Source organism: Onychostruthus taczanowskii, unplaced genomic scaffold (genome assembly GCF_017590055.1).
Source record: "Onychostruthus taczanowskii isolate IOZ18803 unplaced genomic scaffold, ASM1759005v1 scaffold56, whole genome shotgun sequence".
Taxonomy (NCBI): Eukaryota; Metazoa; Chordata; class Aves; order Passeriformes; family Passeridae; genus Onychostruthus; species Onychostruthus taczanowskii.
This window is the reverse complement of record NW_024503235.1, coordinates 1,949,033-1,967,843: the sequence shown is the minus strand read 5'-3', so window position 1 is coordinate 1,967,843 and position 18,811 is coordinate 1,949,033. Positions and strand designations below refer to the sequence as shown.

Sequence of the window (18,811 nt, the reverse complement as noted above, 5' to 3'; positions counted from 1 at the left end):
TTTTCCCGCTTTTTTTTTTGGAGAACCACACATTTTCTGCCCCACCCTTTGCCTCCCGTTATTTTTTGGGTGTTGTTCTGTTGTTTGTTTGCAGTTGTGAACTGTTCTGACCCCGGGCACCTGGAAAACAGCGTCCGGCAAGTGCAGCCGAGCGGCCCCCACAGGTTCAGCTTCGGCACCACCGTGTCCTATCAGTGCATCCACGGATTTTATTTGTTGGGAACGCACGTCCTGACGTGCCAGGGCGATGGCACGTGGGACAGAGCCCTCCCCCAGTGCCTTTGTAAGTGGCCCCAACCCTCCCTGCCCAGCTCATGTCATGGGGTTTAGCAGGATTCATGAGGGAAAATCCGCCCCCCCCAAAAAAAAATCCACCTGGGAATGATCCCAGTGGTTTCAGGAGTTTCCCAGGGAAGGGGGTTTGGGGTTGAGGAGAGGATCCTGCTGAGGGCATTCTCTGTGTAGGGACAGGTGGATCCTAGTGGATTTTGGGAGCTCCGTGTGGAATCCCAATGGGTTTTGGGAGTTCTGGGTGGAATCCCAATGGATTTTGGGAGTTCCAGGTGGAATCCCAATGGGTTTTGGGAGATCCATGTGGAATCCCAATGGGTTTTGGGGTTTGAGGAGAGGATCATGCTGGAGGGGATTATTTGTGTAGGGACAGGTGGAGCCCAGTGGATTTGGGGGATTCCAGGTGGAATCCCAGTGGATTTGGGGGGTTCCAGGAGGAATCTCAATGAATCTTGGGGTTTGATGAGAGGATCCTGCTGGAGCGAGTTCCCTGTGTAAGGACAGGCAGATGCCGATGGATTTTGGGTGTTCTGGGTGGAATCCTAATGGGCTTTGGGGGTTTGAGGAAAGGATCCTACTGGAGGGGGTTCTCTGTGTAAGGACAGGTGGATCCCAGTGGATCTGGGGGATTCCAGGTGGAATCCCAATGGGTTTTGGGGTTTGAGGAAAGGATCCTACTGGAGGGAGTTCTCTGTGTAAGGACAGGTGGAATCCCAATGGGTTTTGGGGGTTCCAGGTGGAATCCTGATGGGTTTTGGGATTTGAGGAGAGGATCCTGCTGCAGGGGGTTATCTGTGTAAGGACAGGTGGATCCCAATGGATTTTGAGGGTGAGGAGAGGATCCAGCTGGGATGGTGCAGGTGGAGAGGGCAGGAGTAGCTCTGGAGCACAGGGAGGACTCACCTGAGTGATGAGTGGAAACTCACCTGAGTGGTTGAGGGTACACCTTGGGTGAGTGAGAACTCACCTGAGTGAGGGCTCACCTAAGTGAGGACTCACCTGAGTGAGTGGGTCCCAGTCTTACACTGGGAATTTGGGATCCAGAGTGGATTTTAGCTGCCTTAGGGAGGTGCAGGCAGGATCAGCCCCACTCCCAGCATGACCAGTTTGTCCCTTTGGGCACTAAACCAGCTTCAGTCCCATTCCCTGCCCTCGGGAATGGCCTCAGAACTCTGGAAATTCCAATTGGCTTGAGCTGTTCCAAAGCTGGGATTGTTCCTTTTGTTTTTTCCATGTTTATCCCTCCACACCAAATCCTACTGAGCAGTTTTGGGCACATTTTCCTCTCCTTTTGTCCTGTCCTCACCCCTTGCATGGTTCCTGGGGAATTGGTGAGTGATGATCCATATTCCCACAGCCAGGAGGGAATTCCTGTTAAAACCCCAATCCCAGGCTTCCTCAGCCCCTTGAGTACAAGGGATCTCCTTCCTCCATTTTATCTCCCATAAAATATTAGGGTTTGTAGGATTTGTGGGCATTTGGAAACCCAGGTCTGTTTTACCACTGATTCCTTGGATTCCTGGGGTTAAAAGTTAAAAAAAAAAAATATTATCCCATGTTTTTGTTTCCTGTGTGTTGAACTTCCCTATGAGGGTGGAGAGGCCTTGGCACAGGTGCCCAGAGCAGCAGGAAGTGTCCCCATCCCTGGAAGTGTCCAAGGCCAGGCTGGACAGGGCTTGGAGCAACCTGAGATAGGGAAAAGCATCCCTGCCCATGGAAAGGGTTGGCATTAACTGACGTTTAAAGCCCCCCAAGCCATAATTCTGGAATTTCCAGGTGCTGAAGCTGTGTCTCTCTTGCAGTGGTGTCGTGTGGCCACCCCGGGTCCCCTCCCCACGCGCAGATCTCGGGGGACAAGCACACGGTGGGCTCCGTGGTCAGGTACAGCTGCCTGGGCAGGCGCACGCTGGTGGGCAATGCCACGCGGATGTGCCAGCTGGACGGGCGCTGGAGCGGCTCCCTGCCTCACTGCTCCGGTGAGGGGCCCCGGGAGGGGCAGCGGGGGTCACCCAGATATGGACAGCTAGCCATGGTCACCCGTTCATGGTCACCCAGACATGGACAGCTAGCCATGGTCACCCATTCATGGTCACCCAGACACGGACAGCTAGCCATGGTCATCACCCGTTCATGGTCACCCAGACACAGACAGCTAGCCATGGTCAACTGCTCATGGTCACCCTGACATGGTCAGCTAGCCATGGTCACCCATTCATGGTCACCGGTTCATGGTCATCCAGCCATGGTCAACTAGCCACAGTCAGCTAGCCATGGTCACGCATTCACAGTCACCCAGCCATGGTCAGCTAGCCAAGGTCAGCTAGCCATGGTCATCCATTCATGGTCACCCAGCCACGGTCAGCTAGCCACAGTCACCCATTCACAGTCACCCATCTATGGTCATCCACTCATGGTCATTCGTTCTTGGTCACCCGTTCATGGTCACTCATTCATTGTCACCCATTCCTGGTCACCCAGCCACTGTCATCACCTCCCACCCATCATCACCTACTCCTTGTGCCTCGAGGAGGAGGCACCTCCCTTCCCTGAACTTCCCTTCCCTGAACTTCCCCAACCCTTCCCTTTTCCCTTCCCTTTCCCGCATGCTCCAACCCCTCCTTGTTCCCTGAGTGCCGGCTGCTCTGGGCTGGCTTGGAGCATGTGGGAATTCCTTTGTGGAGGGGAAACATCCCTGGGGCTGATGCGGGAGGCTCCACCTTGTGATTCAGGAATTGTGGCCATGTTTGCATCCAGCTCAAAACCAGGGGGGCTCCTGGAACCAGGGAATGTTTAATTTGGAATTGCACTGCTCTGCTGGGGATGGCATTCCCCATGAGGGTGACAAGAGCCACCGTCCCCTGGTGGCTCTGGTGACTCTGTGCTCTCCCTGGGCAGGGGGCAGCCAGGGCGTGTGCGGCGATCCCGGGATCCCTTCCCATGGGATTGGGCTGGGGGATGCCTTCGACGTGGGCAGCGTGGTGAGGTTCAGCTGCGAGCCCGGCTACTCCCTGCGGGGCTCCTCCGAGAGGATCTGCCACGCCAACGGCTCCTGGAGCGGCACGCAGCCCGAGTGCGAAGGTACCCCTGTGCCACAGCCCCGGGGCTCTTCTGGTGTCCCCGGGACTGCCCCGGTGTCCCCAGAGCTGCCCCGGTGTCCCCAGAGCTGCTCCAGTGTCCCCTGGGCTGCCACAGTGTCCCCAAAGCTGCCCTGGTGTCCCCAGAGCCATTCTGGTGTCCCCAGAACTTCCCCAGTGTCCCCTGGACTGCCCCAGTGTCCCCAGAGCTGCCCCGGTGTCCCCAGAGCTGCTCCAGTGTCCCCAGAGCTGTTCTGGTGTCTCCAGAGCTGCCCCAATATCTTCAGAATTCTCTGATGTGCACAGAGCTGCCCCAGTGTCCCCAGAGCTGCCCCAGTATCTCCAGAGCTGTTCTGGTATGCCCAGAGTTGCCCCAGTGTCTCTAGGACTGCCCCAGTGTCCCCAGAATTGCTCTGATGTCCCCAGAGCTGTTCTGATGTCTCCAGAGCTGCCCCAATGTCTTCAGAATTCTCTGATGTGCACAGAGCTGCACCGGTGTCCCCAGAGCTGTTCTGGTGTCCCCAGAACTGCTCCAGAGTCCCCAGAACTGCTGTACTGTCCCCAGAATTCCTCTGGTGTCCCCAGGACTGCTCCAGTTTCCCCGGGATTGCCCTGATGTCCCCAGGACTGCTCTGGTGTCCCCAGAATTCCTCTGATGTCCTCAGGACTGCTCTGGTGTCCCCAGAAATGCTCTCATGTCCCCAGAATGTCTCTGGTGTCCCCGGAAGTGTTCTCACATCCCAGAATTTGCCTTTACTGAGGACAGGCAATGCAGGAGGAGCCCCTCGGGGTTCTGGGGGTTGTTTGTGTTCCCTGGGTTATTTTAACTTCCCCATTTCCCTGGCAGTGATTTCCTGTGGGAATCCTGGGACGCCCAGCAATGCCAGGGTGATCTTCAACGATGGCCTGGTGTTCTCCAGCTCCATCATCTACCAGTGCAGGGAAGGTTATTATTCCACAGGGGTGCTGAGCAGGCACTGCACCGTCAACGGCACCTGGACTGGGACCAGCCCCGAGTGCACTGGTGAGCACTGGTGCTGCCTCAGGTTTAGCTTTTGTGGTTTTCGGGTTCTGTGTGCTTTAGTGGGTGGGTCTGAGCTTCATATTAGGGATGGTGAGCTCTCTGCACAGAGCAGGGAGACAAAACAATTCCTGCTCCAGCTGGGGACCAAGGAGAACCACCCAAATCTCAGGCCCAAGAGCACAAACAACGTGGGCTGAAGAGAGAAAAACAAGAAGGATGGGACTTCATAACCTAAAGCTGTAATTGGACAATTAACTCCAATATCCAGACTTACAAAAATGTGAGATCTTGTAACCAGTCATCCATTTCTGTGGCCATTTTCGTTCATTTTGGGTGTAGCCCTGGCTGGGCTCTTGTGCTGCCCAAGGTGCATCCATTGAGGAGATCCTTTTAATAAATCCCTGCTTTATTCTTTAACTCTGTTCCAGCTCAGCCTTCACAGGGCACCACTGGGATGGAATCCTGCCACAGGGAGAGGGCGAGGATGAGCTGCCAGGCCCAGCTGTGCCCACTTGATGCCTTTTGGGCTACCTAAAAACAGAGGCCAGACAAAGTTAAGGGAATAAAAAGCAGTTGTATTTATTGAAGGGTCTTCAGGTACCTTTAGGGCAGACAAAGCCCCCCCAGGGGCTAAACCCAAAAAATGGATGATGGGTCACAGGTTTCACACTTTTATAATTTTGGTCCATTTGCATTTTGGGGATTAATTAATTCCAATTGCAGCTTTAGGTAATGCTGCATTTCATTAGGTAATGAAGTCACTGACTCCAGGTTTTCTCCCCCCAATTCACTTTTGTTTCCATCTCTCAGGCCTGAGGCAGTGAGGTGTCCTTGATTGCCAGGCCTGGAGGGGAATTGTTGTGTCTGCCCAAAATGGGAAAGCAGCAGCTCACACTGTGTGTGGAGTTTAGAGTTACAGACTAAGAACTTCAGGATTAAAAATATATGAAAAATAGGAAAGCTCAAATCCTAAGGCACCAAGAGAGTGCCACCCTGAGAAACTCTGCTAAAGCCTGGCCTGGCACCAGCAGCAGCTCAGCCTGGGAATTCTGCTGGGATCTAATGGAAAAATCTTGCTGTAGGGTTCTTTTTCCAGCTGGATGGAGGGAGCTCTGGGGTAATTTTGGGAGTGGGTGTTGGCCGAGCTGGGGGGGCTCTCTGGGGCTGCTCCTGAGTGTGACATTCCTGGGGCAGGGATGTGACCTCAGGGCTGGGAACGGGTGGTGACAAAGGTGGATTTACATCAGAGGCAGTGACTGGGCTAAGTGGGGAGTGCTGTGGCAAACTGCCTTCCCTTCACCCAGGTTTGACCCGGCTTTGCTTTAAAGTTTAATGAGTGTTAATCCAGCTCCTTTCAAGGTCTTAATGAGCCATTAAGCTCCACCTTGTGCTACAAACCTGCTCCACATTTAACTGGTTAAATCCCACCTGGAAAAAAAAACTCACTCAGGACCATCACAGGTGTGGTTCCAGCTGCCAGAAATTCTCCTTTTTCCCTTCCTTGGCAGTGATCAACTGTGGAGACCCCGGCGTGCCGGCCAACGGGCTCAGGCTGGGCAGTGACTTCACCTACAACAAATCCGTGGTGTTCCAGTGCACTCCTGGCTTCATGATGGAGTCAGACAGAGCAGCTGCCCTCACCTGCACCAAGGACCGCACCTGGAACGGCACCAAACCTGTCTGCAAGGGTAGGAACCCTGCAGGGGGTGCAGGAGACAAGTTTTGCAGGCCACCAGAGTTTCCCTGGAAGCCTGGCTGGGCGCTCCTCAGCTCCCTCCTTCCACCCAAAGTTTGGCGTTTGTCAGGGAAGCAGCAACACCTTGCTGTGTTCAGGGCTATCAATCTGTGCCTGGGAGGGAGGGAAGGAATTGCTCTTCTCCTTCAAAGCCCAGGGAGTAAAGTGATTTTGCACAAAAACTCAGATCAAGCTTGGATGAAATATTGTGTTTTTCCAGCAGACGCTGTGCTGGCATCACCCAGAAACATCTGAAAAATGTTCCCTGCGAGTCTTTTCATTATTCTGAGACGGCTCCTGTGGTTCAGAGATAGAAAAGGGAAATAGGAAAGCAGTGGCTGGGCAGGCTGGATCTCTTTTCCTCACCCCCCAGCACAGATAAAATGTGTGGCAGCATCTCTGCATTCCTTTAAAAATCTGGAAAATTCACCTGTCATGGAGGTGATATAAAAACAGGCCACATAAAAACCTTCAAATGCACTCCAGCTCCTTCAGAGGCTGTAAAGAGCAATTCTTCCTCTCCTTTTTCTCTGCACTGAGCAAATGCTGCAGAAATGATCCAGAATGTGGCCAAGAGTCTCATTTGGAGGCACAGGTTTAGCTCCTCTGAGCTGAAGAGGAGAGCACTGCAAAAATGTCATCTCCAAACACCCCAGAGTGGGTGAAAACCCGACAGGTTGTGGCTTCAACTGCTCGTCTGAGCCTCAGCCAGGTTGTCCAAAATGTGTGAATCTTCGGGGAAATCTGGGATGAGTTTTCACACCATGTCAGGGCAGATTTTTACCTTCAGCTGAGAATGAGCATTGACTTCAAAATCGGATTTGTAGAGATGTTGAGGAAAAAGTTCTTCCACCAGGGGGTGGTGGGGCACTGAACAGGCTCTCCAGGGAATGGGCACAGCCCCAGGATCTCAAGGAATATTTGGACAATGCTCTCAGGGTGGGATTTTGGGGTGTCTGTGCAGGGCCTGGGCTTGGATATTTCATAATTTGGGATTATGAAATTATGATATTTCATAATTTGGGATTGAACTCCAGACATTGAAGGGTTTGTCCCCACTTTGTGCCAGTCCCAGGAGATGCTCTTGGAGAGCAGGACGTGACTTCACCCCTGCGTGGAATTTGCTTGTTAATGGAAATAATTAAGAAGTGGAGAGACCTGACTCTGTTTTTCCTTTTCCTTTTCTTTTCCTTTTCTCCTTTTCTTTTTCTCCTTTTCCTGTTCCTTGTCCTTCTCATCCTCCTCCTTTTCCTTCTCCTCCTTTTCCTCCTATTTTGCCTTTTCCTCCTTTTCCTTCCTTTTTTCTCCTTCTTTTCCTTCTCCTCCTTCTTTTCCTTTTCCTTCTTTTCCACCTTCTCATTCTGCTTTTCCTTTTCCTCCTTTTCCACCTTCTCCTCCTCCTCCTTCCTTCTCCTCCAGCCATCACCTGCAGAGCTCCCCAGGCCATTCCCAACGGGAAGGTGGTGGGATCAGATTTCAGCTGGGGTTCCAGCATCAGCTACGCCTGCCTCGAGGGCTACCAGCTGTCCCTGCCCGCCGTGCTCACCTGCGAGGGCAACGGCTCCTGGAGCGGGGAGATCCCCCAGTGCTTCCGTGAGTAGGCAGCTTCCTTCTTTCCCACCAGCAATCAGCAGGATTCTGCTTCAAATCCAGATTTTTGGGGCTTTTCCCAGCTTTTTTTTCTAAGCTCTGTGTCACTGGTTTGGCAGCTCAGGGTTTGGAGGGATCGTGCTGTGCTTTGTGCCCTGTTCCTAAATGGAGTTTTCCGGCAGCTGGAGTGGGAATTTTTGGTGGCATGGTGATGCTTCAGGAGTCTGGAGCCAAAGTCTGGCTGCTCTCCCAGCTCCCTCATGGCTTGGATTTTTGGGAGCCTTGGTTTGGCATCTGTAGGGAGGAGGCAGGGATGCTGGTGGTCACTCCAGGGACACAGGCGGTCACTCTACCCCTGTTACAGAAGGGTGATGCCACATTTGGGGTGAATCCGGGCATTTTCCATGTTCCTGCTTACAAAATATCCTCAAAACTGGGTGTTTGCCCTCAGTGACCCAATCTTCTGCAATCGGGATTCCTGGAACTGCCAAAAAATCCTTTGGCAAAGGGCACCATGTTGCAGCAGAAGTTGGGAGTGTTTTGTGGAGCTGGGTGGGTTTGATACAACAGCAAACACCAAACAAAAAAGGAAATTAAACATCTCCTGATGCTAAAGGCAGCTCTGAGTCCTTTTTCCAGCTGCACAATATCCATTTTCGTATTAAATCCCACAAACCCCTCACTGTTCCTCACACCTTTCCCAGGATCTGGGATAATTAGTGGGCTTTCCATGTGATACAGAGCCAAGGAACAAAGTGACACTGTGCAATTAGGGGAGAAAAAAGAGGGGGGAAAAAAAAGGCAAATCCGGGGGAGAAGGTGGAAGTTAATTAACAACCACTGCCAAAAGGAGATAATTACAAGGAATGCAGCCAGCAATGCCTTCTGCCACCCCTGATTCCTGAGCTAATCATGGAGCTGGATGGGCTGGATGGGATGCGACATTCCTGAGGGGTCTGTGGCCACCTCCTTGTCCCTTTGCTGTTGCAGCCGTGTTCTGTGGGGACCCGGGGACCCCAGCCCAGGGCAGGAGGGAGGACCGAGGCTTCACCTACCGCTCGTCCGTGTCCTTCTCCTGCCTGGCCCCGCTGGTGCTCGTGGGGTCGGCGCGGAGGTTCTGCCAGTCCGACGGCACCTGGAGCGGGACCCAGCCCAGCTGCATCGGTAAGGGGGGCCCAGCTGAAAGCTTTGGGGGCTCTCTTCACTTCCAATCCCAGCCCCGTGGTCCTTGGAGATCAGGATGGGAGGAGGGATTTATTTAAAAAATAAGGATATTGGTCTAGTACCGATATCCAGCTGTGACGGACAAAGACTCTCCAACAGTTTAAAGTCAGAAAGTGTGTGTTTATTGCCAGGGATAGCTCCCAAACACACACTGCAATTCACAGGTGATTACAGACCCTTTTTATCTATACAAGTATTGAACAGCCAAAATACAAATACATATTAATAATTTTGGTACATCCCATTCCCCTCTTTGTATGCTAATTAGTTCTAAAGCTATTAAGCATGCGTAGTTTATTCCTTGAAATGGGTCAGTGGTCCCTTTCATGGGGAGGGGTCCCAAAATGAGGAAGTGAAGTCTTCCTCGTTCTGACCTTTCTACTTTTTCAATGCAAATATGACAAATGAACCCTTGGTAGAACTCCTATTCCCTGTCTTCAATTGGTTTCAGAACAGAGGAGGCCCACAATTGTCTTATGTTCCTAAAGCTATTTATCAGTTTCTATATTCTTCATTATAAACCCAGCTAACCAAACATTGTCTTGACAAGCAATCAATTATTAGTTAACTACTAACTCTTAACTTCATCAAGGCCTACCCATTTATTTCAATGAACTCCAATAAAGCTTATCTCTAACTAAAATCTTAGCTCCTCTAAAATCTCTAAATTCCTTAAAGTTTATGTCTCAGGAGAGGGCAGGGAGGAGGGTGGCATCACCGTGGTGCTTGGAGCTTGGGATGGCCCTTGGGAGCAGAGGGTGTGGATGTGGGGAAGAGCTGTCCTGATCCAAGGTGTGTGTTCCCAATTTTTCTCCTGAGGGATGAAGTGCCTCTGGTTGCTTCGTGCTGCAGCAGGCAGGGATTTAAGGAACAAGAAGATCCATGTGGTTTTCCTTGTTGCCATATGTTCCTTCAGAGCCAAATCCCTCTTGTGTTCCAGAGGTGCAGCAGGACCTGTGTGCCTGGAGGAGTCTGAACCCTCCCATAAATCCCTTCCCTGTTTTTAACAGATCCCAGCCTCACGACGTGTGCAGATCCTGGGGTGCCTCTTTTTGGGATGCAGAACAATTCCCAAGGGTATCAGGTATGGCCATGGAAGAGGGGTGCAGCACAAAGCCAGCCCTGCTCAATCCTTGGCCTGGATTCACGTGTCCTCCCATGGATTCCTGTGTTATTCCATGGATTCATGTGTCCTCCCATGGATTCATGTTTCCTCTCATGGATTATTGTGTTCTCCCATGGATTCATGTATCCTTCCATGAGTTAATGCCTTCTGTCATGGATTCACATGTTATCCTGTGGATTCATGTGTCCTCCCGTGCATCCTTGTGTCTTCCCATGGATTCACATGTTCTCCCATGGATTCCCGCATTGTCCCATGGATTCATGTGTCCTTCCTCCATGGATTCTTGCATTTTTCCATGGATTATTGTGTCCTCCCATGAGTTCATGTCCCCTCTCATGGAGTCTTGTGTTATCCCATGGATTCATGTGTCCTTCCATGGATTATTGTGTCCTCCCATGAGTTCGTGTCCCCTCTCATGGATTCTTGTGTTATCCCATGGATTCATTTGTCCTTCCATGGATTAATGTCCCATCCTATGAATTCATGTCTCATCCTATGGATTCCTGTGTCCTTCCATGGATTAATGTCCTATCTTATGGATTCATGTCCCATCTTATGGATTCATGTCCCATCCTATGGATTCATGTGTCCTTCCATGGATTCCTGTCTCCTCCTGGGAGCAGGACACCCCAGTGTGCTCCTTTAGCCCTCCAAGTGGGTTTGCACAGCATTAATAAGCAGTGCATTGTATCTGAAATTAATTACAGTGCCAATTAATAGTTGCTGGTATTCACATTAATTTTCAGGCCAATCCTGCAGGTGCCTTTGCTAATCCCGCAGTGTGCTCCTTTAGCCCTCCAAGTGGGTTTGCACAGCATTAATAAGCAGTGCATTGTATCTGAAATTAATTACAGTGCCAATTAATAGTTGCTGCTATTCACATTAATTCCCATTAATTTTCAGGCCAAATCCTGCAGGTGCCTTTGCTAATCCCATCTCTCATCCAGCAGGAAATCATTGGAATGGGGACAAAAATCCCACAGTGACTCCCTTGGGGGCTCCATTCCCACCCATTCCCTGCAGGGATAGTGGATGCCAGAGTGGATCCTTCCATTTTCCCTGCTAATTAGTTACCTTAATCTTGGGGTTTAATTAATTAATTTTAGGTTTAATTAATTTGGAGACACCATAAGTGGGATTTTTGCTCATCTGGGAGCTTCCCTGGGAGTGGAGCTGCTCCTGTGAGGGCTGAGGTGGTGACAAGGGGATGGAATGAAAGCCTGGGAATCCCTGGGAAGCTGAGTGATTGTCTCCCCTTGGGACAGGTGGGAAGCATCCTGTTCTTCAGGTGCCAGAAGGGATATCTCCTGCAGGGCTCCACCACCAGGACCTGCCTGCCCAACCTGACCTGGAGCGGCGTCCAGCCCGACTGCGTCCGTGAGTCCTGGGAATGCCACAGGGAGCTGGGGCCCTCAGCCAGGCTCTGGAAAAGGAATCCTTGGAGGAAATGTGCTGGATTTTAGGGAGAATTGGGGATTGCAAAGGCAGTTTTTAGTCTGCACCCACACCTGGCACTCAGTTCTGGGCTCAGAGGTGCTTCAGCATCTTTTACCTTTGTCTTTTTCCCTTAAAAACGGGGGTGGCCAATCCTGATTTCCAGCTCATCAGCTGGAGCCTGGTTCAGCTTTAGCCAGGAACAGAAACCCAGCATGGGAAGCTCCTTATTAATTCCTCCAGCTGGGAAAAATCCCTGTGAGCTGTGCTGTAGAAACTCTTCCAGGATTGGAAGTTTGCTGCCACGGTGTCGCTTTTCACCCTCCCCGTGCCCTCCTGGCTGGTTTCTCTCACCTGTTCTCCCTGTCCTCTCCAGCCCACCACTGCAAGCAGCCTGAGACCCCATCCCACGCCAACGTGGGTGCCCTGGACCTGCCCTCCCTGGGCTACACCTTGATCTACTCCTGCCAGAGCGGCTTCTACCTCACCGGGGGCTCCGAGCACCGTACCTGCAAAGCCGACGGCAGCTGGACAGGGAAGCCCCCCATCTGCCTGGGTGAGGGGCTGGCAGCACCAGCTGGGCTCTGAGACCCTCCCCAGGCTCTCAGGTTGTGGAGATCCCGAGCCTTGAGGTGCTTCAAAGGTGGTTTTCAGACTGCAGATAAAGCCAAGATTCAGTTCTGGGGTCAGAACTCCAAGGGAGGAGAGGGGAGGTGTTTTCAGCCATGATTTTGTTCCCTTAAAAGTTGTGGGATGGCCCAGCCTGACTTTCACTTGGTAGGAGGGTCTCCACTGTTGGTTTCCACAGCAGAATCCCAGAATTAGGTTGGAAAAGACCTTTGAGATCATCAAGTGTAACCTGTGACCCAACACTCAGGTGCCACCTCCAGTCTTTCCTTAAAGAGCCACCTGGGGAATTTTTGGGTCTAGAAATGCCTGCACAGGATAAAAATTGTTTATCTCCCCCACATTTTACCTGCCACAGAGTCTTGGATGAGGAACATGTTCTGATCCATTGAAATGGTGCCCTGTGGCTCTCCTGGAGCGGGGTCACTCTGGACACTTGGGATTGGAGCAGAGGGAAGGGCAGGACAGGCTGAAAGGCAGAGAGGGACCTGGGGATGCCGAGGGACAGCAGCAGGACATGAGCCAGCTGTGCCCACGTGGCCAGTGGCACCTGGCTGGATCAGGGATGGACCAGCAGGAGCAGGAAAGGGATTGTCCCCTGTCCTGGACACTGGTGAGGGACACCACGAGTGCTGTGTCCACTTCTGGGCTCCTCCATTTGGGACAAGGAGGGGCTGGAGCATGTCCAGGGATGGGAACAGAGCTGGAAAACTCCTGCTGGAGCTGAGGGGGCTCAGCCTGGAGCACAGGAGGCTCAGGGGGGACCTTGTGGCTCTGCACAACTCCTGACAGGAGGGGACAGCCGGGGGGGTCGGGCTCTGCTCCCAGGGAACAGGGACAGGAGGAGAGGGAACGGCATCAGACTGGACCAGGGGAGTTTGGGGGTCAGATTTTAGGGAAAATTTCTGCACAGAAATGGGGGACAGGCCTTGGCAGGGGCTGCCCAGGGAGGTTTGGAATTCCCAAGGAAGGCCTGGACGTGGCACTCGGTGCTCTGGGCTGGGTGACAAGGTGGCCATCGGGCACAGCTTGGACTCTGTGACCTTGGAGGGCTTTTCCAGCCTCAGGAATCCTGGCGTGGACAGTGCCAGACCCCAAATATTGACCAGCTGTGCTTTGCCCCCTGTCGCAGCCGACGTCCGGCCCAGCGGGAGGCCCGTGGGCACCGCGCGGGAGCCGCCGCTCGCCAAGGCCTCAGGTGAGGCTCAGGGGGCTCGTCCCCATGGACACATCCCTGCTGCCCCCTCACATCCCCCCTCCTGAACCCCCCCTCTGGAAGCTGCCACATGCCCCAGCCTGTTCCCTGGAGATCAAACAGGATCCTTGCAGGAGATGGGCATCGACACCCACTGCCCTCCCCACAGTGTTCCCTTCCAGGATTTTGTACATTTGACATTTTTTTTGTTTGAAGTTAACTTTTCCTAATAAATTATTTCAGGGGTTGGTTTGTTTTTAAAACTTTCCTTGTGTTTTTGGTCACAACGGACTAATTAAAGTCACTGGTTTTGGCTTTGTTCCCCATGGTGATGGCACAGAGCGGGTGGGATTTAAGATACTTAAAACACAAAATATTTTTCAAATATTAAATATTTAAAACAATTTAATTATTATAAGTTAATTCAAAGAAAGACAAAAATCCTGCTCCGTTTTTTTTCTTCCCTGAAAAAATGGAAACGCTGCTGGCTTTTTTTTTGCATCTCCCACTGCTGTAATTCCAGTGCCTGCGGATGTGTTCGCAAGGAATTCCCTGTGGAAAGGCTCCTACGAGTACATGGGGAAGAAGCAGCCAGCCATGCTCTCTGTCACCAGCTTTGACCCTGCCACCAGCAAGGTCAACGCCACCTTGATCGACCACAGCGGGGTGGAGCTCCAGGTGTCGGGTGAGGGACACGACGAGGTGGCCTTTGGGAGGGGGTGGCACTGGCACTGCCATGGCAGGGGCTGTCCCCTGCGCTGGCACTGCTGGGATGTTGTGATAAAAGCACATTCTTGATTGGATAAGTCATATTTTATGGGATTATCAGAAGGTGCTGTGTCAGATCTTATTGGTGGACGCTTATTTACACTTAGTTTTTTGGTCTGCGTGGTATTTTGTTTGTGATATTTTGCATACCTGTCAAACTTCTGTGTTTTTAGTTAGTTTACACAGTTTTTCTACTGATTCCCATGAGACAGATCTTATTGTTTATACTGGTGCACTTATTTTTCACTCTAGGAATAGATTGCTGTGTTAATGAATCTTTCACACCAAGATTGTTTTCTCGTGGGAACTTGCAGCTATTAATTTAGGCCTGATTTTATGAGGTCTTTCTTTTTTAATTTCTCTTCCTGTCTATGACACTGGGACACCTCTAGGTTTGTGTCCAGTTCTGGTCACTCATGGCCAGAGAGAAATTGAGGGGCTGGAGTGTGTCCAGAGAAGGGAATGGAGCTGGAAAAGGGTCTGGAGAGCTTCTGATGGAACCTGGAAAAAAGGAGGTTCAGGGGGCTTCCCAAAACTCCCTGACAGGAGAGGGTAGCCAGGGTGGGTCAGGCTCTGCTCCCAGGTAAAACAGCCTCAGTCTGTGCCAGGTTGGATTTTTGGGAATGTTTCTCCATGGAAAGGGTGCTCAGACCTTGGAACTGCCCAGGGAGGTTTAATTAAATATTGAGTTGAATCCATTCCCATGTGGAAAATATCTTCAATATCCTGGGCTGTGTTTCCCAGTGTATCCCAGTGCCAGGGCTGGTGTCCACTCAAATCCTGACGTGGTCTCTCTGCCATCCCACTCAATTATTTCCAACCCAGAGCTGACAAAATCCCTTCTTTTCCAGGGATTTACAAGAAGGAAGACGTGCACCTGCTGCTCCAGGTGTACCAGATCATGGGGCCACTGGAGATCTTTGCCAACAAGTTCAGGAATGACAAATGGGCTCTGGATGGACACGTGAGTGAACAAAATCCACTCTTCCTTGGCTGTCCCAGCCTGGATTTCCCTTCCCTGGAGCTGAGGGATAATTCCCAGAGCTGGGAGGGGACATGTGGCACTTCTCCAGCAGGTGACAGCTCCTCCTGCAGCTGGGGGTTGGTTTTATTGCCCTGGGGTTTGGAACCCATCATCTCCCAGATAATGCTGGAGGAGAAACCAGCGGGATTTGTTCCATGTGGATGTTTTATGTCTGCTCAACTTCTTGCTGGAAAAGCTGATTTTCCTTACTGGAGCCAACTCCTCATCCTTTGCCTGTGTCTGGGAGTTTCCCAAGCCCTTTAGGGATCCACTGGGGCTTGGAAAAAATGTGGATCCAACTGACCCATGGCCACTTTTTCCCTCTCCCTCTGGAATCAGCAATGTCCTCTCCAGTTTATCACAAAGATTTTTTTAGCTTCCCTTCCTTCGAGAATGAAGAACTTTCAGCTGTTGGGCGGTGAAGCTCCTTAAAAAATGCCAGGATTTTCTGGGGAATTGCATCAAATTAATGCACTTTGAAGGGGTTGGGACGAACTGGGTGTTAAATCCAGGGAAAAGTTGGATAAATCCCTTGATTTCCACTCTCCACAGGTCTCGTCGGAGTCCTCGAGTGGCACCTTCGTGTACCAGGGCTTTGTGCGTGGCAAAGGCTTCGGGCAGTTTGGCCTGCAGAGACTTGGTAAAATTCCTTGGATTTGCACTTTTCCCCTCGATTCCAGAAGCTCCATTTTGGCCTGGTTGGGGGTTTCCAGGCAGGGAATGTTTCTCCAACCCCTGGCTTGAATTTTCCACGCTTTCCGAGCTCTGCTGAACTTGGTGTGAGGTTTGTGGGAGACAAACAGCACGAAACAAACAGCACAAGGATAAAATTTATAATTTGGGAGCAAAATGAGGAATAACCAGGCTGCTGTCCAAAGGCAGGGAGAGTTTGGAAGCACAGGCAACACCTGGACATGTTTTTTTCCAAATTCCCAAATCCCTGCCAAGTCCAAACCCCATTCCCACCACAGAAAGTGTCTCCATCAGAAATCACAGAGGCTCTTGGGAGCTTAAACCACCCAAAATTTAAGCTCCTAACTACCTCTTAAAGCATGGTTTGAGCTCTTTAATCCCTCAGGATTGCTGGAATCTCATCAACTTTATGGATGCTCGTTATTGCAGCATTTCAGAGTCTCCTTAAAGCCCAACTTCATGCATCTAAGTTGGATCTTTTTTGCAAAATAAATCAATTTATACCTCTCTTTAATTGCAGCTGTAAATAAATGATGAGGCCTAAGTTAGGCTGGATCTCCATCCTTGCACATCCATTTTTAAATTCCCTTTTCCAGCACCACTTCACTCATTTTGCTGCTGGTGCCACCTGTACTTTGAGCCAAGCCCTTTTCCCCCAGCAGGGGTTTGGAAATGTGGGAAATGTGTTCCTTTCTGCTGTGTTCCAGACATCAGCATGATGGAAAACGACCCCGAATCCATAGGCCACCACTTTGCATCCAACAGCAGCTCCGTGGCAGCCGCCATCCTTGTGCCTTTCATCGCCCTGATTATTGCAGGGTTTGTGCTTTATCTCTACAAACACAGGTGGGTTTGGGGCAAGAATTCCAATAGCTGAAGGAAATTCAGGGATTTGAGGGAAGTATCAGTGAGCTGGGCTTAAAATCCCCCCTTTAGGGCTGGTTTAATTCAGGTGGTGGAAAAAAACCAGAAGGTTTGGGAGGTTATTGCAGGGTTTGTGCTTTATCTCTAAAAACACAGGTGGGTTTGGGGCAAGAATCCCAAAAGGTGAAAGAAACTCAGGGAGTTGAGAGAAATATCAGTGAGCTGGGCTTAAAATCCCACATTTAGAGCTGGTTTAATTCAAGAGGTGGGACAGCAACAAAGAGGGTTTGGGAGATTGGAGCAGGAACTCCAAAAGCTGAAAGAAAGATAGGGATTTGAGAGAAGTATCAGTGAGCTGGGCTTAAAATCCCCCTTTTAGGGCTGGTTTAATTCAGAAGAAGGGAAAATAAAGTATGGTGGGATGAGGATTTGGGAGAGGAGAGCAATGAGGGTTTTGCTGGCCATGAATGGGATTTGTGGCCACATTGAGAAGGATAAAAAGCAAATTCCCCCTCACCCCATAGCTTTGAACGTGGTGTAAATTCAGTTTTGCTCCTGATCAGTGCTGCAAACCCCCGGCAGGATTTTCCTGCCCCATCCCCACGGGTTTCCCCTGTCAGTGCCCTCCCTCAGGGCTGTCCTCTGTGCGGGTTTTGTCCCCGATCCCACAGGAGGAGACCCAAAGTCCCGTTCAACGGCTACGCCGGCCACGAGAACACCAACGTGAGGGGCACCTTCGAGAACCCCATGTACGACAGGAACCTGCAGCCCTCAGACATCATGGCTGGCGAGGCCGAGTTCACAGTGAGCACGGTGTGCACGGCCGTATAGCGCTGTCCCCGCACGGTGAGCGGCACAGGGCCGCCCCCGCGGCCACCCGCGTCCCCCGGGGCCGTGGGATCGTGGGGTGGGCGGGGAGCTGGAAGGGTTTGGGATTGTGGAGTGTGTGGAGTTGGAAGGGTTTCCATGGGATAGTGGATTATGGGGAGTTTGAAGGGTTTGGGATCATGGAACATGGGGAGTTGGAAGGATTTAGGATCGTGGAGTGTGTGGGGAGCTGGAAGGGTTTGGGATCGTGGAGTGATTGGAGTTGGAAGGGTTTGGGATCATGGAGTGTGTGGGGAATTGCAAGGGTTTCCATGGGATTGTGAAGTGTGTGGGGAACAGGAAGGGTTTGGGATCGTGGAGTGTGTGGGGAGCTGGAAGGGTTTGGGATCGTGGAGTGTGTGGAGTTGGAAGGGTTTCCATGGGATAGTGGATTATGGGGAGTTGGAAGGGTTTGGGATCATGAATGTGGGGATCTGGAAGGGTTCTCTTGGGATCATGGAGTGTGGGGAGCTGGAAGTGTTTGGGATCATGGAACGTGGGGAGCTGGAAGGGTTTGGGATCGTGGGGGGTGTGGAGTTGGAAGGGTTCCCATGGGATAGTGGATTATGGGGAGTTGGAAGGGTTTGGGATCGTGGAGTGTGTGGGGAATTGCAAGGTTTTCCATGGGATCATGGATGGTGTGGAGTTGGAAGGGTTTGGGATCATGAACTGTGTGGGGAGCTGGAAGGGTTTGGGATCGTGGAATGTGCAGGGAGCTGGAATGGTTTGGGATTGTGGAGTGATTGGAGTTGGAAGGGTTTGGGATCATGAAGTGTGGGGAGTTGGAAGGGTTGGAATCATGGAATATGCGGAGCTGGAAGGGTTCTCATGGGATCGTGGAATGTGGGGCGTTGGAAGAATTCTCATGGACTTATGGAATGTGTGGTGTTGGAAGAGTTTCCGTAGGATCATGGAATATGGGGAACTGGAAGAAGGGTTCTCTTGGGATCATGGATTGTGGGGAGTTGGAAGGGTTCCCATGGGATCGTGGAGTGTGGGGACTTGGAAGGGTTTGGGATCATGGAGTGATTGGAGTTGGAAGGGTTTGGGATCATGGAACGTGGGGAGCTGGAAGGGTTCTCATGGGATCATAGAGTGCAGGGAATATTCCCTCTGGAATACTCCAATTTTAGGATAGCAAAGCCACTCCCCCAGAATTCCCATGTGTCCTGAGCAGCCCCTTGCTTTCCCAGGTTCCCGTGGCCGGTGTGCAGTGTGGATGACTGTCCCACCTCACCATCCATCCATCCCCTCCCCACCTCCTGCTCCCGCCCC

At 51.5% G+C, this 18,811-nt stretch overlaps 1 protein-coding gene across 1 annotated transcript in view; it reads left to right on the top strand.

Moving 5' to 3' along the window:
• The window catches only part of CSMD2 (CUB and Sushi multiple domains 2), a 244,171-nt gene extending 225,360 nt beyond the window's left edge, over positions 1-18,811 (top strand). Inside the window, exons 55-71 of the mRNA XM_041417597.1 lie at positions 95-283; positions 2,094-2,267; positions 3,187-3,369; positions 4,213-4,389; positions 5,898-6,077; positions 7,544-7,717; positions 8,705-8,878; positions 9,949-10,022; positions 11,330-11,441; positions 11,875-12,054; positions 13,258-13,323; positions 13,844-14,005; positions 14,940-15,052; positions 15,665-15,752; positions 16,513-16,651; positions 17,341-17,515; positions 18,730-18,811. Coding sequence (XP_041273531.1) covers positions 95-283; positions 2,094-2,267; positions 3,187-3,369; positions 4,213-4,389; positions 5,898-6,077; positions 7,544-7,717; positions 8,705-8,878; positions 9,949-10,022; positions 11,330-11,441; positions 11,875-12,054; positions 13,258-13,323; positions 13,844-14,005; positions 14,940-15,052; positions 15,665-15,752; positions 16,513-16,651; positions 17,341-17,500 — 2,345 coding nt within the window. The 3' untranslated portion in view covers positions 17,501-17,515; positions 18,730-18,811. The remainder of the gene's footprint in view (positions 1-94; positions 284-2,093; positions 2,268-3,186; positions 3,370-4,212; positions 4,390-5,897; positions 6,078-7,543; positions 7,718-8,704; positions 8,879-9,948; positions 10,023-11,329; positions 11,442-11,874; positions 12,055-13,257; positions 13,324-13,843; positions 14,006-14,939; positions 15,053-15,664; positions 15,753-16,512; positions 16,652-17,340; positions 17,516-18,729) is intronic.